General features: G+C 35.5%; 1 protein-coding gene across 1 annotated transcript in view; it reads right to left on the bottom strand.

Annotated features, from left to right (window-relative positions):
- LOC130576809 (sodium channel protein type 2 subunit alpha-like) overlaps positions 1-8183 on the bottom strand; it is a 44622-nt gene extending 36439 nt beyond the window's left edge. The window contains exons 1-7 of the mRNA XM_057371728.1: positions 7865-8183; positions 6167-6285; positions 4742-4831; positions 3744-3872; positions 3216-3307; positions 1905-2141; positions 1223-1286 (exon numbers count right to left, since the gene is read on the bottom strand). Coding sequence (XP_057227711.1) covers positions 1223-1286; positions 1905-2141; positions 3216-3307; positions 3744-3872; positions 4742-4831; positions 6167-6285; positions 7865-8137 — 1004 coding nt within the window. The 5' untranslated portion in view covers positions 8138-8183. The remainder of the gene's footprint in view (positions 1-1222; positions 1287-1904; positions 2142-3215; positions 3308-3743; positions 3873-4741; positions 4832-6166; positions 6286-7864) is intronic.
- Between the last annotated feature and the right edge of the window lie 10694 nt (positions 8184-18877).

The following is an 18877-nucleotide window of genomic DNA, read 5'->3' as shown; positions in this document are numbered from 1 at the left end:
AAAAGAGAGGCAAAACAAATCCATATATAAAATTCATATAACAGGGTTTTTTTTTTAAATTATTGTTCCTTGAGCTTCTTATGAAGTTTCACCTGTGGAGGGTGGTGCTATTTATGGCTTAAAACAATTTTAAAAAATAGTGAGGAAATTAAAAGTGTGTTCTTTAAAGAAAAATCCAGAAAGAATAAAGAAGTAAAGGCAGTATTTCCTTCTATTTCCTTTCACAATTATAAACAAAGTAAAGTTTATTATCAACAGTTTGATATTACCTCTGCAGTACCTCTTCAATGAAAATAATGTAAGTACTTTCAATAGGTGGATACTCCCACCAAAAAAAAGAGACAGCCAGCACACATATTTTATGCTGAACTTTGTCTGTCAGTAAGGCTGGCATACCACATTTCTTGGCTTCTTCACATCTGTGAGTCTAATTAACAAATTTTAACAATTTGTCAAAAGCAAATAACCAGCACGGGGATATTTTTATCTACTGAAATTGTTCATATCAGTTTTGAGAGTAGGTGATCCAACCTTGATATCAAGTGTAAGCACTTGGAACATTGAAATGTTTCAATTATGATTSCATTCTTGAAGGACAAAGAGGGTCCTGTCTCCGAAACATCTATAGAAACACTATGAAGATTTCTTTTCATGTATGTATCTATTTGAAACATATACATACAAACTTATCGTTACATATTTAAGTTAAATGTTTACCAAAATAGTTTAAGTATCTGTGTAGTAAAGCCATAACCAACCAATATCAAGGGATGGACTGATAATCCATTAGCATACAGAATTAYGTGATTTTGTTACAAAAATTTTTCACAGAACAAGAACAAGACACTGCCATGCATGCAGCTGCCAGACAGRAGAAGCCTGATTTCCCTAAATCTGGTCATAAGTCTCACTGCTCAGTGCCTAATTCAGAGTTGAGAAATTGCAGGAAACCCACAGTAAAGAATGTTCTTAAGTAATTGATAACACAAGGTCTACCTGCTAAGTGGAATTTTCTAGTTAGATAGGAGTTTTTACAACAAATTTACAGCAAATTATTTTGTCATTTAACATTTTTACTTATTCAAGTGTCTAGTTACTAGGAACAGTGACCATATTATTAYTGACTGTGATGTCAGTTAACTAAATTCACTTTTTAAAGTTTAGATTGATGTCTTTTACATGTTGTTTAGACAGACAGTATGYGATTTTCAGTGCACCTTACCCTGCATCTGAGCTATTGCCACAAAGCAGAAAATCCTTTGCTCCTTCTAGGCGATAGAAATGACCTAAATACAAAAATAGAAGGTGACATTTAACAAATGAAAGTAGTTTGGTTATTTTTTCAAGATGAACCTATGTTCAAGTCATCAGGTTTTGAATGTTCATAATCTCCTATTCATGTTTTCCCAACAGTGGATTCAAATACTGGCACAAACACARAATCAAAAAATGGCTTAGGTTGGCCACGGGCAGCAACGTCCCTTAATAGATCAGTGTCCCATGCAACCTGGCCTTGAACACTTCCAGGGATGGGGCATCCACAACCTCTCTGGGCAGGCAACAAAACACATTGCAAAAATAAAAGTATATCCTTAGACATACTAAAAATTGGACAGAACTGGACTTGCAGCTGAGTAGCAGTTGGTCTGGACTGTGGAGATCCTGTCCAATCTGCATTACTCCATGATTCTAAAACTAACCTAACCCTCTAAATACATTTCTAAGTGCAGTTAACAGAAAGAACAATCACGTCAGCATGAGTCTCAGATGTAATTTATATAAATTCATATTCTTTGCCATCTTATTTATTTCTTATCCTCAGTCTGCAGTATGAAACATCTTGTGCTTGTGTGTGTGGGTTTAGACACAAAAATTTACCAAGTTACAACAACAGTATTTCTTACTTTTTTCATTAATGTATGCTGTCCAGTCAAATTCTGTACCATTGAAGTATGGAACTACATATTTTTCAAAAGCTGTTGAATTTTCTGATGGCCAGAACAAGCATTTATTCCTCAAGTTGCCCATGAACAGCTGCAGYCCTATCAGTGCAAATACACTCAGGCAAAAGACAGTCAGAATCATCACATCCGACAGCTTCTTCACAGACTGAATTAAGGCTCCAACAATAGTCTTCAAGCCTGCAGAGGCAGATTTTTATTATAATATTAAAGACTTAACTAAGCTAAAATGCAATGTAAACGTCTCCACTAAATACTCCACTAAAATCTCCACACTACTAAATACCATGCACAGCTTCAAAAAAATAGTCTTAAAACATTTCCCAAAGGAAAAGCTACCAATAAGTTTCATCATTCCTGAAAAATTAATTTGAAAATATGAACAGGAATGAATGGCAYATGTTCCAAAGCACCTGCTCTTCAAATCAAGAGCTTTTAATTCATGCTCTCTTTACTCATACACTACATCTAAAGAAAATAGTTAATTTTCCTTTTGATGCCTCTTGCTCCAAACCTCTGCCAGTATTCTATTCCAATACACAATATATTGGTTCTATAACAGCAAACCAGAAGAGACAACAATTGTAYTTTAATAGTAAATTTCAATGTCTGCATTCTAATGCATCCTCTTCTGTTGGAGGTGGGGTTTGGTGAAGATTGGCATCACAAGCTAATAACTACATCATGCAATCGCCATGCTACTCATTATTATCTTATTCATCTTTCAGGGATTCAACTTTCACAAAACACTAAAATTTTTAATCCCAAATGTCTTTTGTCAATATGCATATGTAACATTCACATTAGTTACAGAAAAAAAAGGACTTAATGCTGATCCTTAATGTGGGAGAGAAAATTTGATGTCATGAAATGGAGGAATAAACAGGCTATGTAAATGAATTTCTCATGCAATTGAGTATTAAACTCTGAGGCTGAGTGTTCTAGAGAATTAGGAAAGCGAATGAAATTGAAATTAGGACAAAAACCTGGATGCTTCTGTTAAAAACAYGAGTTCAACTTCTGTGCAGTTTCAGTCAGCCTCAGTGTTTAACCTCGCTCTCACCTGGAATGACTGATATTGTTTTCAAAACTCGGAGAACTCTGAATGCTCTCAACGCTGAGACATTGCCCAGGTCCACAAACTCTGTCACATATCTGTAGTGAGGGATTCCACACACAAACACAATGACAGCACACACAAAATTAAAGAGAGGTGATGTAGAGTGCCTACTATTTCACACAGTTACTTCTTACCTGGAATTACAGAAATAGTTTTCAAAGCTCTCAATACTCTGAAAGTTCGAAGAGCTGAAAGATTGCCTAGGTTTACAAATTCTGTTATATACCTGTAGGATTAAATCACAGTTATTCAGAATTAAGGTAGAGTGTATACTACTTACCTGGACCTGAAATCCAGAGTATTTTTTTTTTGAAGGAATAAGTTTAATTTAAAGACTTGYATTCATATTTTCCTGTTTCAACTAAGTTTTCCCTAAGAAATTCACCCTTAAGGTTTTCCACGAACAGCAAATTCAAAATGAAACCTATAGACCTGATTTTACTTTTTAAATACTATTTTAAATTGATCAGTGTAACTTTTGTACTGTGGGATAGCCCACTAATTCTGCTATGTGCTACATTAATGTAAAAACATTTAAGCGGAAAAACTTGAAACACAATTTAGCTACAATGAATTTCAAATGAATGAATATAAGCCAAATAAATCATTACAGGTTAAAAAAAAATTCTGCTGTTTTACTTTAAAAGATWTTATATACTTACGCAAAGGAAATGACAACAAAATCAAGCCAGTTCCAGGGGTCACGAAGACAAGTAAAATCATTTATACAGAAGCCTCTKGCAAGGACTTTTACTAGAAATTCAAAAGTATAAATTCCAGTGAAAGTGTACCTATGAGAAAACATTCAAGTGAAAGTTAAACACTGTTGCTTTGTTCAGTGATACATCATAAGCATATAAGAAAATTACTCAAAACCAGTGATTAGTACATGCACTAAATAGCATTTATAAACTCATATAAACAATGACTGTTTCCCCACCATTCTTTTTTAAGATAATAGGATTGTACTCTTCGATTTTGTCTGCAAAATATTTTTGCATTTTTTAGMATGTAAGATTTTAAAATTTCAGCACTGATAATAATAATCATGAATAACATGAAGAAAATATTTTTGTTCAATTAAAATTTCATTGTGGTTGCCATATCAGTCCATGTGTAAGWGAGACCAAGTACTGAAGGTTCTTGATGGCTGACCAGGTAGATATGAGTATGTCAAACAATACTCATCACARGAAGTGTTTCCTTTAAAGAGTGGGCATCCAACAGTATAATTAGATGTTGTTGCACAAAATGAGGGTGTTTCAGAGGGGCTGTAGAAAGCACCATACTGAAAACCAGTAGTTTTGGGGTGAATGACCATTTTCTTTTTTTCCCCCTTCCTTTTTTCTCCTTTTTTTAATCATAAAAGAACAGCTCAAGAGGGAGAATGCATGAACACATTGCTCGTACAAATATTCTGAGGAAAGGTATTTATCCACATTTTGTTCAGATAAATAGGATAACAATGTCAYAGCTTTCCTTTTCAGAGCTTGCAGGACTGTGCTGCTTTGGATTGCAGCTAGGACAAAACTCCAAGTAGAAAAAAGGAAAACACTGGTATTACATACAAGGGTAAGTAAAGCTAAATGGTCTAGGCTCTTAATTTGCTTTTCATTCTTAAATCACTTTAAAAAATATTAGCCAATTYAAGTATACTTACTCTACATTCTTCGTCCATTCTGGAAGGTTCCTCCATGTCATAAACACACAGTTTGCCAAAATAGTAAGTATAATGACCTTGTTGAACAATGTTGACTGTAGTTAAGGAAAACACTCTATTTGAAAGCYGAATTTGCATGACACAAAATGCGAGGAATTGACCAAGGCCATAGAATACCAAAACATATATAATACAAACCAATTTACTATCACTAGCAATGTCATAAATATGCAAAGATATTTCACAAGAGTCATGGCTATACACCTATCACAGAATAAYTTAGGTTGAAAAAGACTTTTGAGACTTCCAAGTCCAACCTTTGACTCTTCACTTGTCAACTAGACTATGGCACTAAGTGTCGCAAACAGTCATTTCCTGAACACCTCTGGGGATATTGACTTCACCACTTCCCTGGGCAGCTCATTCTAAAGCTTGACAACATTTTTGTGAAGAAATTCCTCCTGATGTCCAACCTGAACCTCCCATGGTACAGCTTGAGGCCATTTCCTCTTGTCCCCTTACTGGTTAGCTGGGAGAAGAGCTTGAAACTGCCTGCCCCCCCCCAAACCTGGCTACAACCTCCTTCCACTGAGCTGTAGAGTGCGCTAAGGTCTCACCTTGAGCCTCTTCTTCTCCAGGCTGAACAACCCCAGTTCCCTCAGCYGCTCCTCTCAGGACTTGTGCTCCAGACCCTCCACCAGCTTCGTTGTCCTTCTCTGGACCTGCTCCAGCACCTCACTGTCCTTCCTGAACTGAAGGTCCCCAAACTGGACACAGCACTTGAGGTGYGACCTCATCAATGCCAARTAAAGGGAGATGTTCACTGCCYTGGTCCTACCRACCACACCATTCCTGATACAGGCCAGGATGCCACTGGCCTTCCTGGACACTTGGGCCCATGCTGCCTCATGTTCAACTGGCTGCCAMTCAAAACCACTCCAGGTCCTTTTCTACTGGGCCGCTTTCCAGCCACTCTCTCCCCAGCCTTTAGCACTGACTGGGGTTATTGTGGCCAATGTGTAGGACCCRGTGCCTGGTCATGATGAACCTCATGCTGCTGGTCTGGCCCACTGATCCAGSCTGTCCAGGTCCCTCTGCAGGGCCTTCTTACCCCCAGCAGATCAGCACTCCCACCCAACTCAGTGTCATTCATAAACTTACCAAGGGTACACTTACCCCTTCATCCAGATCATCCATAAAGATTTTAAACAGGGCTGGACWCAATACTGTGCCTTGGGAAATCCACTAGTGACTTCTGTCCTGAATTTAATCAGCAAGCTAAATGACTAATCTTACCWCAGACTTCTTTGTGGGAGGARAGAATTAAAGGCAGGAACAAGTGTAAACACTAAACCAAAAGCCCCAGTATTAACATTACTAATATTAATCAGTAGTAATTTTTAACAAACCACTTGAAAAGGATATAAATGAACCAAAATCTTGATAGCTAGTCTTCTAGTAATATTGAAAGGAGATAAAAGGTACAAGGCAGGTGTGGCACTGAACCTGTGGATTGTCTTCCCTTTATCCAGTACTATAAATGTCTTTAAAAAATAGATAAAAAGGGCACAGGGATAGAGGGGTTAGGAAGTAGGAAATCAAGGATACATGTTGGCAACCTTGCCATTCATCTAAGCAGCCAAATTTATTTTCAGTAGAATTATACAAGCAAATATCAGGTTCTAAATTGTCATGCCCAATAAAAATGCTACACCATGCATTCTTTGTCTGTACTCTCCAAAAAAATCTGCATTTCAGATTTAGTTTCTAGGATTAAGCAATGCCTTTAAAAATATCATTAAAAATGTGACTTTTAACATTTAAACTTAATGCAGTTCTTTTACTTGTATTCCAGACCAAAGCTGGCAATGCAAAACAAAGCACACAACAAACAATTTTTGGGCACTCACAAGGACCTATTTAACCATTTCTGCATGCTAAAACTGCTTCTGAGGTGAAACACCCTTGGCTTTTCAAATCCTTGGCTTTATGGCCTTTATTGCCTATGCAGTTRTCACCGCCAATGTAACCACTTTTGATTTTGAATAGGAGACAAGACAAAAAAATCATCTAACAAAATCTTAATTCAGTCTACATTCAATGATTATTCTCCCAATAGGCTAATATGGAAATAAACAGGTTATAACACTGAATATTTCTATTTTCCAATTATATTTTACTATAAAATCAATAGGTCATTTGACAGTTGTGTTTGGGAAGTTGAGAAAATAAATTTAAAGTAACTAAAAATATCTACATCTGATTCTTCAACATTCTATATTAGAAAAAAGCACTACTTTAATTAAGTTGCTTATTACAGAGATAATACAGCTCTCTGGCTAATTTCTTACTTGCAAGACACTGTTTTGTTGATTATCCAGTACTTAATTTCAAGAACCCATTCTATGCTTTTAATTCAATGAACATTTTATTGATTACACAATTAACCACTTGSTGCTTATTTTGTACTGCCTTTTTAATGTAAACTCAGTTTTTTTCTTTCTTGACATCATTCCACTTCACATGCCTATACAAAAATACTTTTTCTTCATCTGTACTTGCTCTTTWCTTCCTTTTTGATCATTATATCTCTAGAAACTGATCAATATATATCAATTTAGATCTTGTCTTCCGGTCTATAGTGGGCCTATAATATAGACCAAATAYTGAAACACAAAGCAGATTGGCTCAGTCTTCACACTACTTAAAAATAATTTTGTAAAAAAGTATTTCTGTGATATTTTAAGGAATGTTTGACAGTGATTGTTCTGGCATATAACTAAATGAGCACTTTATCTAAAGATTTCTGTAATGGACTAGATCTCAGGTATTACATTTCTTAAAAAACCCAGAGAGTAGCTGGAGAGATGGGAAGTTTTCAAATGCTTCCACATTGAACCACATCTGAAGAGATTACAGGACATTTAATACAAAATCCATTAACTAAAATACCATAAAATTAAGCAGAGTTACAGCTGTCCTTATAATGAAATCACAAGAATGAACATGATCACACCTACCGCATAATACTTTCAACTAGAACTTCTGACCAACTCCTCAGGAGAGCTTTATCACTTYAGAGTTCAACAGAAGTTTTCTACACTCTTAATACAAAATACTTACTTTTTTATTAATATAATAGGGGTCCAGGTCCTCCAGGGGTTCAGACACCATTCCTGGAGGAATATCACCATAAATAAATGGCAGCGTCTTTCCTGCTTCTAAGTCATTATTTGGCTCTGGATGATTTTCTTCATGACCAGCATCATCGGTAGGCTCATCTTGGTCACAATGAAATTTTTCATCAGCAATACGTTTTTCAATGGCTGCAAGAGATTCTTTGGTGAAATAGAARAAGCTGTCAGGTCCTGGTGGTACCAGCATAGCCTGTGCCATCTTTTCATTCTGCAACTTCTAAATGCTTCTAGGCTCTTCTGCAAGAAGATCCTGGAAGACATAGAAAAAACAAAAAGAAAGAGAAAATGGCACCACCAACAAAATCTCCAAATAAAAGCTTTTGGCACAGTCAGCATCTGCCGCTTTCCCATTTTCCCTAGCCTAACATTAAGTTACCATATTGTAAAAAATGTGTTAGCATAGTGGGTACTGCAGTCAATGGTTACAACCTCTAACATACAGATTTATACATTTTTGGCACACCACCTTAAAAAATCTGGCAATTATATTACAAAAGCAGAAAGAAAAAAACATGATATTTTTATTACTCTCAGTTTCTGATGGCAACATTACTCCATCTGGTGGCTTGTACTATACTTGCTAAACTAATGTTTATATTATACTACTARGTACTAGACAGACACACTCTGTATTTAAATGCACATTCACAGGCAGAAAGCAACTGACCTAAAGTTTAGTCTTTCCCTTTTAGGCTTACTGATTCTTATCTACCTGATTTTTAACTGTAATTTTGATGAGCGATCTCTGTCATTAAGAAAGTTATGATGGATGAAGGGTTTTAGATTTTTACAAGACACAGCATACTCAAAATTGCAGTACTCTCTTTGAGACCAAAGATATTTCCAAAATACTTTAAAATAATAWATTCATTAAATTACAACAAACACTAATTGATAATTTCTTTCTAGGATATATTTTCCACAGTGAATGTACAGTTAACACMTAAGGCTGCAGTATCTTCAGAATAAACCAATTTTATGAACAGACACAAGATGAAATCCAATCCCACTTGCTGAAAGTCATTGTGTTGTAGTGTTTGTCAACACAACATTGTGGTGAATTGACCTTRGCTGGCTGCTCTCTCTCCCACTTCCACTCCACAAAACGAACTGCACAGGGGAAAATTAAGCAAAAAAAGCCCATCTCTTAAGACAGGTAGGTSATTTACAAATTACTGTCATGGACAAAACAGACTCACTTGGGGGAAAATAATTTATTGCCAATTAAAACATAACTGGATGGTGAAAAATATAAATCCTAAAGGAACTTTGCCTCTTTGTTCCAAGCTCAACTTCACTGTTYGACTCACTACTCCCACACCTCCTACCTCCCCAAGAGGCATGGGGAAGAGGGAGAATGGGGCCTGGGGTCAGAGCATTGCAGTTCTTCTTTGCCACTCCTTCCTTCTCATGTTTTTCCCTTGCTCCAGCATGTGCCCCTCACACAGGCTGTAAAACTACAGCATAAGATTGCTCCAATGTGGGCTCTGTATGTGCCACTCCCTCAAGGAATATTTACTGTCTCCAGTGCAGAGTTCCCCAGAGGCTGCAGGTTGGGTATCTGCTCTGGCACTGTCCTCTATGGGCTGCAGGGAAATAACCTCCTTCAACATGGCCTGTCCCACAGGCTTCCAGGGAATTTCTGCTCCAGCACCTGCAGCCCTCCTTCCACTCTTTCCCCACCTTGGAGTCAGAACTGTTTCTCACACTTCTTTCCTCAGACAGAGAGATGTGTCTTATAAGGAAGAACACCAGGATCCTTTTCCATAAGCTTCATTTTTATGCCAGAGCTAAAGCAACATTAGTATTRCTCAGTACCTTTAGGTCATTTATTTAGCTTACAATTCTGGGTTTGCTTTTTTTGTAAAGTGGAGGGGTATTATCTGCTTCTTTATATGTAAGCTGAAAATTTACAGGAATTTCCTTAGTGCATAGCTGAGTCTATGTAGTTTGTTGTTTTTTTAGTCAAGGCAATTTCTCACTTTCTTGGTAGGGGCTTTTTCCTACACAAAAGTGGTAGCAGTATTAACTTAAACAGTAGGTTTCCTCAAAAAAAGTCATTCATATAGGGTATATTACCAGTACTACATGGAACAGATTCTTAGGACAGCAYTTATAATAAAATTTGTATTTCAAGAATGATGCAAACAACAGTTACTGCCACTATAAGTAGTCTACATAAACTCCTTATCTGAAATGGTTAGGTGATTGCACAAAGCATTTTAGAGCCTGAAGAGACAAGAGAGCAAGATCTACAGCTATTAGACCAACCTCTATCTTATAACCAAATAATACAGGAGCTGYACACATGGTGCTGCCCTGTCACAGTAATGGCGCTCTTTACAGGCTGAATAAAATACCGGCTTTTCAGCACATCAACGCACCACTGACCAGTCCACCATGCCTATGAACAAGTATGGGCACATTTGGCRGTCTACAAAATACTTAGGCAACTTTGTGTTTCAATTATTATCTTCAGAAACAAGCATGTCAACAACAATAAAAAACAAACAAAAACAAACAAAAAAAAATCAAACAGAAAAAAAATGAAAACAAAAAAAGGGAGATACTCGAGGAGAAGGCAAATATATACCATAACATTCAGCTAGTCTTTTAGAGGATGTTCTCATTACTTGGATAAAGACTCTACAAAACTTTAAAGTTTTCTAGTCAATATCAGGCATGTAGACTTGGAAGGTGATAAATGTGATACCCATAGAAACTACTTGTTATCAAACATGTACTTGAAAATGTCACTAACTGTTATATCTGTCTATGCACTTAGGCTAGATTTACTCTTCAGAGGTCTGTAATGCGTAAAACTGAAAGTTCATGACTGTTCATTTTACCACTATGGCCTTATGGCAGTTTTTCTGAGTTATTGCAGTTGTTACCAGAATGAAAATCAATCTTTCTGCCTGCATGTTCATATTCTGCTGGTTTGTTCAGCAAGGCTTAAGTGGTACCCTTCGGGCTGAGATAAACTCCGCCATTTCTCTCCAGAAACACCACAGCCAATGACTGCAGCACAACWGTCAGTGTTAACACAAAACACAAAAAAGTTATTTTCCAATACATGACAGATCTCTTCTGTGAAGGTTTTATGCCAGCAGCCTAATCACAGCCCATGCTTGGAAAAAAGAAACACCCCTATTAAATACATCTCAAGTTGCAATTCAGTGACTGTTTCCTTGTCATGACTTTTTTAAAGTACTTTCAAATATTGAAACTCTATGGAAGAAAGTGATGTTGCTTATACCATTATCTCATGGAAATCAGTTTATTCAAGAAAGAAATAGAATGAAAAGAAAYTATAAAGCAGGATGGATTGGTTTAATTACTTAAATGCATCTCTTTTCTGCAATTTTGATGGCACTTGTATTACAAACTAAGAGGTAGCAACAATCAAACCAGAAAACAATAAATAATGTGAATCCTGAAGAAACTTTTACCCTTCCCCCCCAAAAAACCCACAAAGTTCCTTCTGAAACGCCAACATTAAAAAATCCACCATCAAAACCCAACACATAAATCCCCATTTTCTCAGCTGACTGTTAAGAAATAGGTTTCTAATCTTTCATGACTATATTGTGCATGTAAGCCTGAAAGGAGACTCTCTCCATCAAGCAGGACAGAAAATTCATATTATAAATGAAACTTTACAGGAAACTGCTACATACCACAGACATACCTARTAGCATAGTACTAAGAGGAAACTCTTGGTGAAGGAATGAGCCAATTAACAACCTGATAGCAATGGAAACAGAAATATATTCTTATGGAGTATGGTTGAGTGAGCAAGAATAATGTTTAAATAATCTGTTAGAAAATACCTTTAATATGTGTACACAGAAAAGCATCAGGGTCATTTAATTAAGTTTGCCRTTTTAAACTTGAGTCCACTGGGCTATAAATAAAAGCATGAATATACAGTTTTTATTGTTTCTATTTTGTCTCTATATATTTATTTCTATATTTATATATAGCAATACATATTTGTTTCTACATTTATTTTGCTATTTTGAAAAAAGAAAAAGGTCAAGATTAGACCCAAACAAGACAGCAATAGACCCTCAGTACTGATGAAATGTTTCCCAAACCTAGTAATTTTTATCTTAACATTTTTCAGAGATAGAAATAACACATCTGTTCTTCCTACTATATGTATATATACATATATAACATAATGATTTTTTACTATATTATTTCAAATTATCTTTGTACTATAGTACATTTCATAGTGTTATTTGAGTAACTTCAATAAAGCTTCAGTGGCTAAAGAAGCCATACTACTGAAATTACTGTCTCAAAAAACATCTAAATCTCACATGTATAAAACTTCATTAAAAATAAGATGCTATTATCATGACAGGTAAAGATATTCACTGAATTTCATTTGGGCAAGTGATCAAATTTGATGAGTCATAAGCAAATTTACAGATATTTGCTATGCTCTGTTTTGTGCAGTTCTGTATATAAAAGATTACAGTGTTTTTTTCCAGGGATATTKAATTCTACTATACAAATTAAGATTTACACTATTAACTACCATATTATCATTATTCAGTGATGTAGCCTTCAGCTTCTACAGAAAATAAGCTGGGTTTATTACTGCTACCTCARTATCTGTGATTGTCTGCAAAACAAGCAGGAGGCTATAATATAAATCCAGAAATTTTTTAGGACAATGGTTTAATCTAGAAACCATAAGCTCCTAAACATCAATAAGAACTAAAAGGTTTCTGAATTATTTATTGCTTTGAGACTGAATGGATTAGACCTGTGCTACATTTCATCCTTGATACTTCTCAAAAAAGATTGTAACAATGCAATAGCACTACGTGGGACGGCTAATTTTTAAAGAAAGTATTTTACTGCAATTTTTTTCTCTGTAAGTAATTCTATTCTCTATATATTGTTCATGAAAGTAATTTTAAAAACCAAATCAAATGGTTATGGAAGACAGACTRAATTTCTGTTCATTTTAAGGGATTCTACTCCTTATATGAAACTTGCCTTCCATGACCTTTATCAATTCCAAAGGTATTCTAAACTAGTTGTTTTCAATTCAAAACCCTCCAACTTCAATTTATGAATTTATAGTAACACACAGAAGATATTAAAAAAATTAATATTGCAGGAATAAAAAAAAATTTAAAAATAGAGGATGCTACWGCTGATCTTAAAGAAGAAAATTTCTCTAATATAAGCCCATTGATAGAATCTGCAACCACTTAGACAAACCGATTTGCCTCTTTCCTTCATGTCAGAAAATACATTCATAAGGTGCAGATTTGGGAAATTCAGTCCTCACAAACAAGCAATCCAATCCCCATATATCAAGCAGCAAACTTGGAATAAAGCCAACACATAGGAAATAAAAAATTGTAAGAGTTTTCTACTATCGGCAAGGCATGGAAGAACTGTGAAAAACATGATTTGCATTGCCAGAAATGTGATAAACATATTTTTATTCTAGCAAGTATGATATTKCTGTTATTTGCACAACTACTATGACATTTTTCCAGAGCACAGAAACGTTGCTTAAAATATCAAGACCCTACTTCTAGTTAGGTCCAAATAAGTCATGTAGCCAACTCTCTGTATAAGAAGCCTAATTTAAAGCTTCCTTAGCCTGTTAACTCTTTTACAATCTAAAGACCAGTTTATATCAGATTTTCTCCTACCCTAAGGCTGTTATTCACTTCAATAACCCATCAATGCTTCTTACTTTCATGTATTTACAGTAAAAATTCTTCTCTCAGAATTTTTATCTGGTGACATGAGTTCAATGAATCTTTTCTGTAAGTCACATAAATGATACCAGTCAATGAAAATTATTTTTACTTTTTGTATTTATGGTCCATTGTGGGTCAGTTTTATTGTGTAAATCCTGGAGTTCAGTCYTACAAGGTTTCATTATGAATGTGTTGGGTTTTTTTCTCCTCACTTCTCCAGACTCCTTCTTCAATCTTCTGCTGTTATTTATGTGTCATTTAATAAAYTGATGGCAACATAAGACTTTGTGTAGTTTCCATCACAAAGCCTTGACAATGTGTGCTTGGTGACCTTTGCTCCAAAACACTTTTTTTATGACACCAAWGATGATAATAACAAGTTACTTATGTTATGACCTTCATCTTTGTAAGTTTGGATAATCTTTCTGTAYAAATTCATAACAAAGACAACCATCAAAGCTTTTAAATACTACTTCTCTCCGTGGATTGAAATGGGCATGTGTATAGCTCCTTGTTTTGATGATTAAAAGATAAACAAAAAAAAATAAATATCTCAATGGTTACTATGTAATAACATACTGTAGCTGTTTAGARGTTAAGCTATGAAACAATACTCTCTACACATATTTACAAATAAGCATGGTATTTGTGCAGTACTTTTTGTATTCATTAGCTGATAGAGAGCATGGAGGAAGGGTGATCATCTCAAAGGATAAGTTTATTTTCTTATTACCCAATAACTGTTACTTACAAAACAGAATACACCACTTAAACTTGTATTAGCTATTTGAACGCCTTAGGATACAATGGCCTAGATTCCCAAAATTGTATTCCCGGGAACAGGGAAAGATATTGAGAGATTTTTTTTTTTTTTATATATATAGCTAGGTGCTATAATTTTCACAAGGAATCCATTGCTGAACCATTAAAATGTATCCTCTGAAAGTTCATTYACTCCCCAGAGAGACTGCCTCAGCAGCAAATCAGAACTGCTGCACAATTTGCTAAGACCTCATACGTTTGTATTAATAAATTATTAATACAGTAATAAATAAATTACATGCAATTATATTGCAAAGTACATAAACATTRTGCACAGCAAAGAAACTGCACACATGCATGTACATGGGATTTTTCATTAGTTTGGCTCTTACAAGTGTCATCTGTTAAACCACATTTATTAGAATGCTTCAAGTAAATCACTCAGTTTGTACATGATACTACCACTAAATGATTAATTTCAACTTATGCAGGTGAACCACTTGCTATAAATTTTTTAGACTTTAGACTGCGAAATGGTTCAGTTTTGTTATCATTCTGATAACTTCACTGTTAAATTGATGTAAAACTAGAATTATTTTGAATGCCTTAYCCCTATCAGATTAATGTACTGCGAACCCTGTAATTGTACCAACACTGTGTTTACATAAATAATTTTCATTAATGCAGTAGTATTCTGATTTATGACCAATTTCATGAAAGCTTGAAGAAAACATCCTATCTGGTTTTTCCACACACAGAATGCGTATGCCATGTCTGAAGTAGAAATGTATAGTTTATATCAACTGCAGCTAGAGGAAAAAAACAGAAAGCAAAATTCTGATAAAAGTTTTGGTGTTGAATTCATAATAACTTAGGTAAAGTAAGATTACAGATCTTTSCCTCATCAGAGGGAAATATAGCTTAGTAGGTACCTTTTCAAGGCAAGTAGTTCAAAATCGAGCTAAAAAGGAGGCTAAGGCTGCCCAYCTTATATAGTCTGCACTAAGTGCATGTTCAAGGGATGTGTTCGAYGCTGCTACCCCAGACCCTCCACTGGGCCTCTCCAGGGTCTTGCAAGGTACCTTATTTAATCCCACCCATCACATTGTAACCTGCTCCTTGTGCAAACCCCAGCTCTCACCCTTTCATCCTTCAGCACCAGCTGCAGGCGCCAACTTTCTGGCTCATATTCTTGTAGGTGGAGGTCTGGAATAATTGCTATAGGTTATTGTTTGCCTGTTATCAAAATTTCATTCTCCTTTCTTGTGTTCTGCTTCGCTACTGGGCCACCACTAACACAAGAAACCGCTGCAAAGCCACAGTGATAAATATGTAAAACAAGTTGGGCTCCCAAAAAAGTACTGCTGAAACAAAAGTGAATTARGAAGTTAAATAGAATGAGCTTTTAAAGCTTCCCCAATAAAAACCAGAATACTTTTCTACATAATAGGAAAGTCCTCTTGAATAATAATAAATTCAAACAACTAACAAGATAAAAATTAGTAACATACTACAAACCACAAACCTAGTGTTTCACTAGATTTGTAATGGTAGAAAATGTTCTTGAATTCTTAAAATGTACACTGATTGGTTTTTATCTACTATAAAGCTCAAAACATTATCATTTAGAGCAGAGCAGAAAAGAAAATATGTACCTATAATAGAAAATATTTTTTTCTGTTGACTGAAGACTGCTAAAATTCTGAAGCAATCTTTAAGTTTATTTGGTGTTATGGATAACATTGCACCTATGATSTAATAAATACCTTGGAAGTTTATTATACGTTTCTAGTGGCTATTTTAAAACTTAGCCATTTCATTGCACTTCAGTTTTCCATGTAGAAAATGAAGACCTCTGTAAACCAGTCAGAGATCATGACTGAACAGACATATAATTTGAAAGACTTTAGAAAGCCAATGTGCTTTTTTAACTGCTTTGTCAGGAGATTTTAGACTGCAAACACCACTTAAGTCAGGTCTTCTCCCTCAAATTTTGGAAAATATTTTTATTTCCTTTTGGTAATTAAGAGAATACAGGAGAAAAGAAGGGGGTGGAAAGGGGGAGGAAGAAAGCAACCCTCCTACCAAAGTAAATACACAGAATGYGAAAACCAGTTGCAGAATGTAAAAGACACAAAGCAAAGAGTACAGCCAGACCTCTTTCCATTCCTCATTCTGGCCAGACAGGCTCCCTATATCTTATTTAATGGCCTCATTAGTGTAATCTGAGTCCACTTTCTGTGCTGGTCTAATTTCCTAGAGAGATTCAGCTACTGTTCTGCAAATGGATACAGACAAGGGTGACTGGTAAAACCTGGCTCTGTTCATAACCACGTGTAGGCAAAATTCCCACATCCGYTCTAGGTCTTTCTGAAAAACACTGAAAGTGGGAAATTGCATCAGCATACATCAACACAGAGATGGCAAGATGATCTTTAAAACATTCACCTGCTAAGTTGAAAAAGGATTTTGCACCTCCAGTATATTACTGATTTTTTGTCTGTATCAGAAAAAATTGTTTAGTAATGACACTCATTAAAAATGCCACAGAAGYAGAATAAGCCTGTAAAACTGAAATGAGAGCGCAACTCCAATTATTCTTTTCAGCTCAAAAAAAAYGAAACACAATACTGAGTTGGCACAAAAGACTTTCAGGCTGTCAGCCTCACTGACAAAGTTCATTGTCTGCCTCACCATGAACATGAGAGCATGAGAAGGAATGAGAGAATATGCTAGAATACTTAATACCATGATGGCATTTAAAACTGCATTTGTTTATGTTTTGGTTGGTTGGTTTTGGTTTTTAGTGCAGATTCAATTATTTAGAAAGTAAAGCTTTTTTATACAGACTGCCATGTTCTCTGCAATGACCCTGCTAGAACAGGGAGGTTGGACCAAATGAGCCACCGTGGTCCCTTCCAACCTGACGCATTCTGTGATTCYGTGATTGGTGCAGTAYAAAGAGTGGCATTAATGTCATTCCAAAACATCCCATTCCTGCGGATAGAACTCTTAGATGGAAGGATGTTGTTAAGAATTAAGTTTCTCTTACATGTCTGCTTTGGTCCTTATTTCCTGTGATTTGTGTTCTGTTGTWTGTTACTAGTCTGTATCTTGTTAGTTGTCATCTGCATATTCTGTCCTAACCAATTCATATGGTATGTTAATATTAAAAATTCACTTAAATTCATGTGCATTTCTGTGAGTTTACAAAACCCACTTTTTTTTTTATAAATATGAAAATCAGTGTAAGATCATGCCTTCTCCTTGACACAGTAGCTATGGAATACCCACAGGAATACTCATCAAGCAAAGGTGCCAAGAGGGTATAGACAAATCAAAATGTTTTGGAGATTCAAAGAAACTCCTCTAGCTGAAGCAGAAAGTCTATACACAAAAAATACACATCTTAGCAGCAATGTCGAAACTTGTAGAACACGATAAGATTAAAAACAGCACAGCGCTTAGACTAGACATAATAGAATTAGGGGGTAAGCACTGATGGCCTTTTTCCTTATGCCAAGTACACGAAAAAAAAAAAACCAAACCAAACCAAACAAACCAAACCAAACCCCCACCATCATCATCATCATTTTTAAGCCAAATGTTAACCAAACTAGATCCACTGCTATGCCASTCGCTGAAGAGCTAGAGAGCATTTCCTTTGGTTTTTCTCCACATTCAAACAACCAGAACTATTTGAATACAGAATCACTTTCTATCACAAGTGAAAGACAAATGGAAAAGAGATTGTGAAAGAAACTTGGAAAACAAGTTACTGGAAGTGTTAGAAAAYTGCAAGGTGAAACTGATTTGATAACCACGGGCCTCTTTCACTATCAAATAAGGCCTACATTTACTATATTGTCTGTTTTGTTCAGGCAAATTATTTTTCAAAGGATTTTTTTTTATGAGCATTGTGTCCTTCCTGTAAACAATGTTAATTCTCTTAGTCTTTATCACTCATTTTCAGACATTCATGTGATCATAAGCCAGAACAAAGAACTCCAAGGTAGATTAGGCAGTCGTTTTCTCTGGCGCTTGAATCCAGAAGTCTTTACATTTTTTKAAGTATGTGTTCTCCTTCATTCATTTTTATTCTTGRCTTTATACTGTGAGACAGGTCTCCATTCAAATGTATCTGACATTACATCCTGTTGGCAAGAATACCACAGGAGATGTTCTCACCACTGAAAACAAAAGGAGAGCTGGAAACACATCTCATGTTTTCATTTACTTTTCTTACTTGATTTTGAAAATTATTTCTGTTCTAGACTGTGTAAACAAAAATTATGGACAAGAAAAATGAACTGGATCAGATTATAAAACAAAACTGCCAAGTTATTGCTATCCTTAGCACCTGCAGAGGAAATGATGAACAAATAAATATATATGACAATATCCTCTAAAAGAAAACAAAATCTGCAGGTGGGGGGGGG

This window comes from Malurus melanocephalus, unplaced genomic scaffold (assembly GCF_030028575.1).
Source record: "Malurus melanocephalus ecotype Western Australia unplaced genomic scaffold, MMel_1.1 scaffold_155, whole genome shotgun sequence".
Classification (NCBI taxonomy): Eukaryota; Metazoa; Chordata; class Aves; order Passeriformes; family Maluridae; genus Malurus; species Malurus melanocephalus.
Note: the sequence above shows the minus strand (reverse complement) of the source record. Positions and strands in the feature narration are given on the sequence as shown.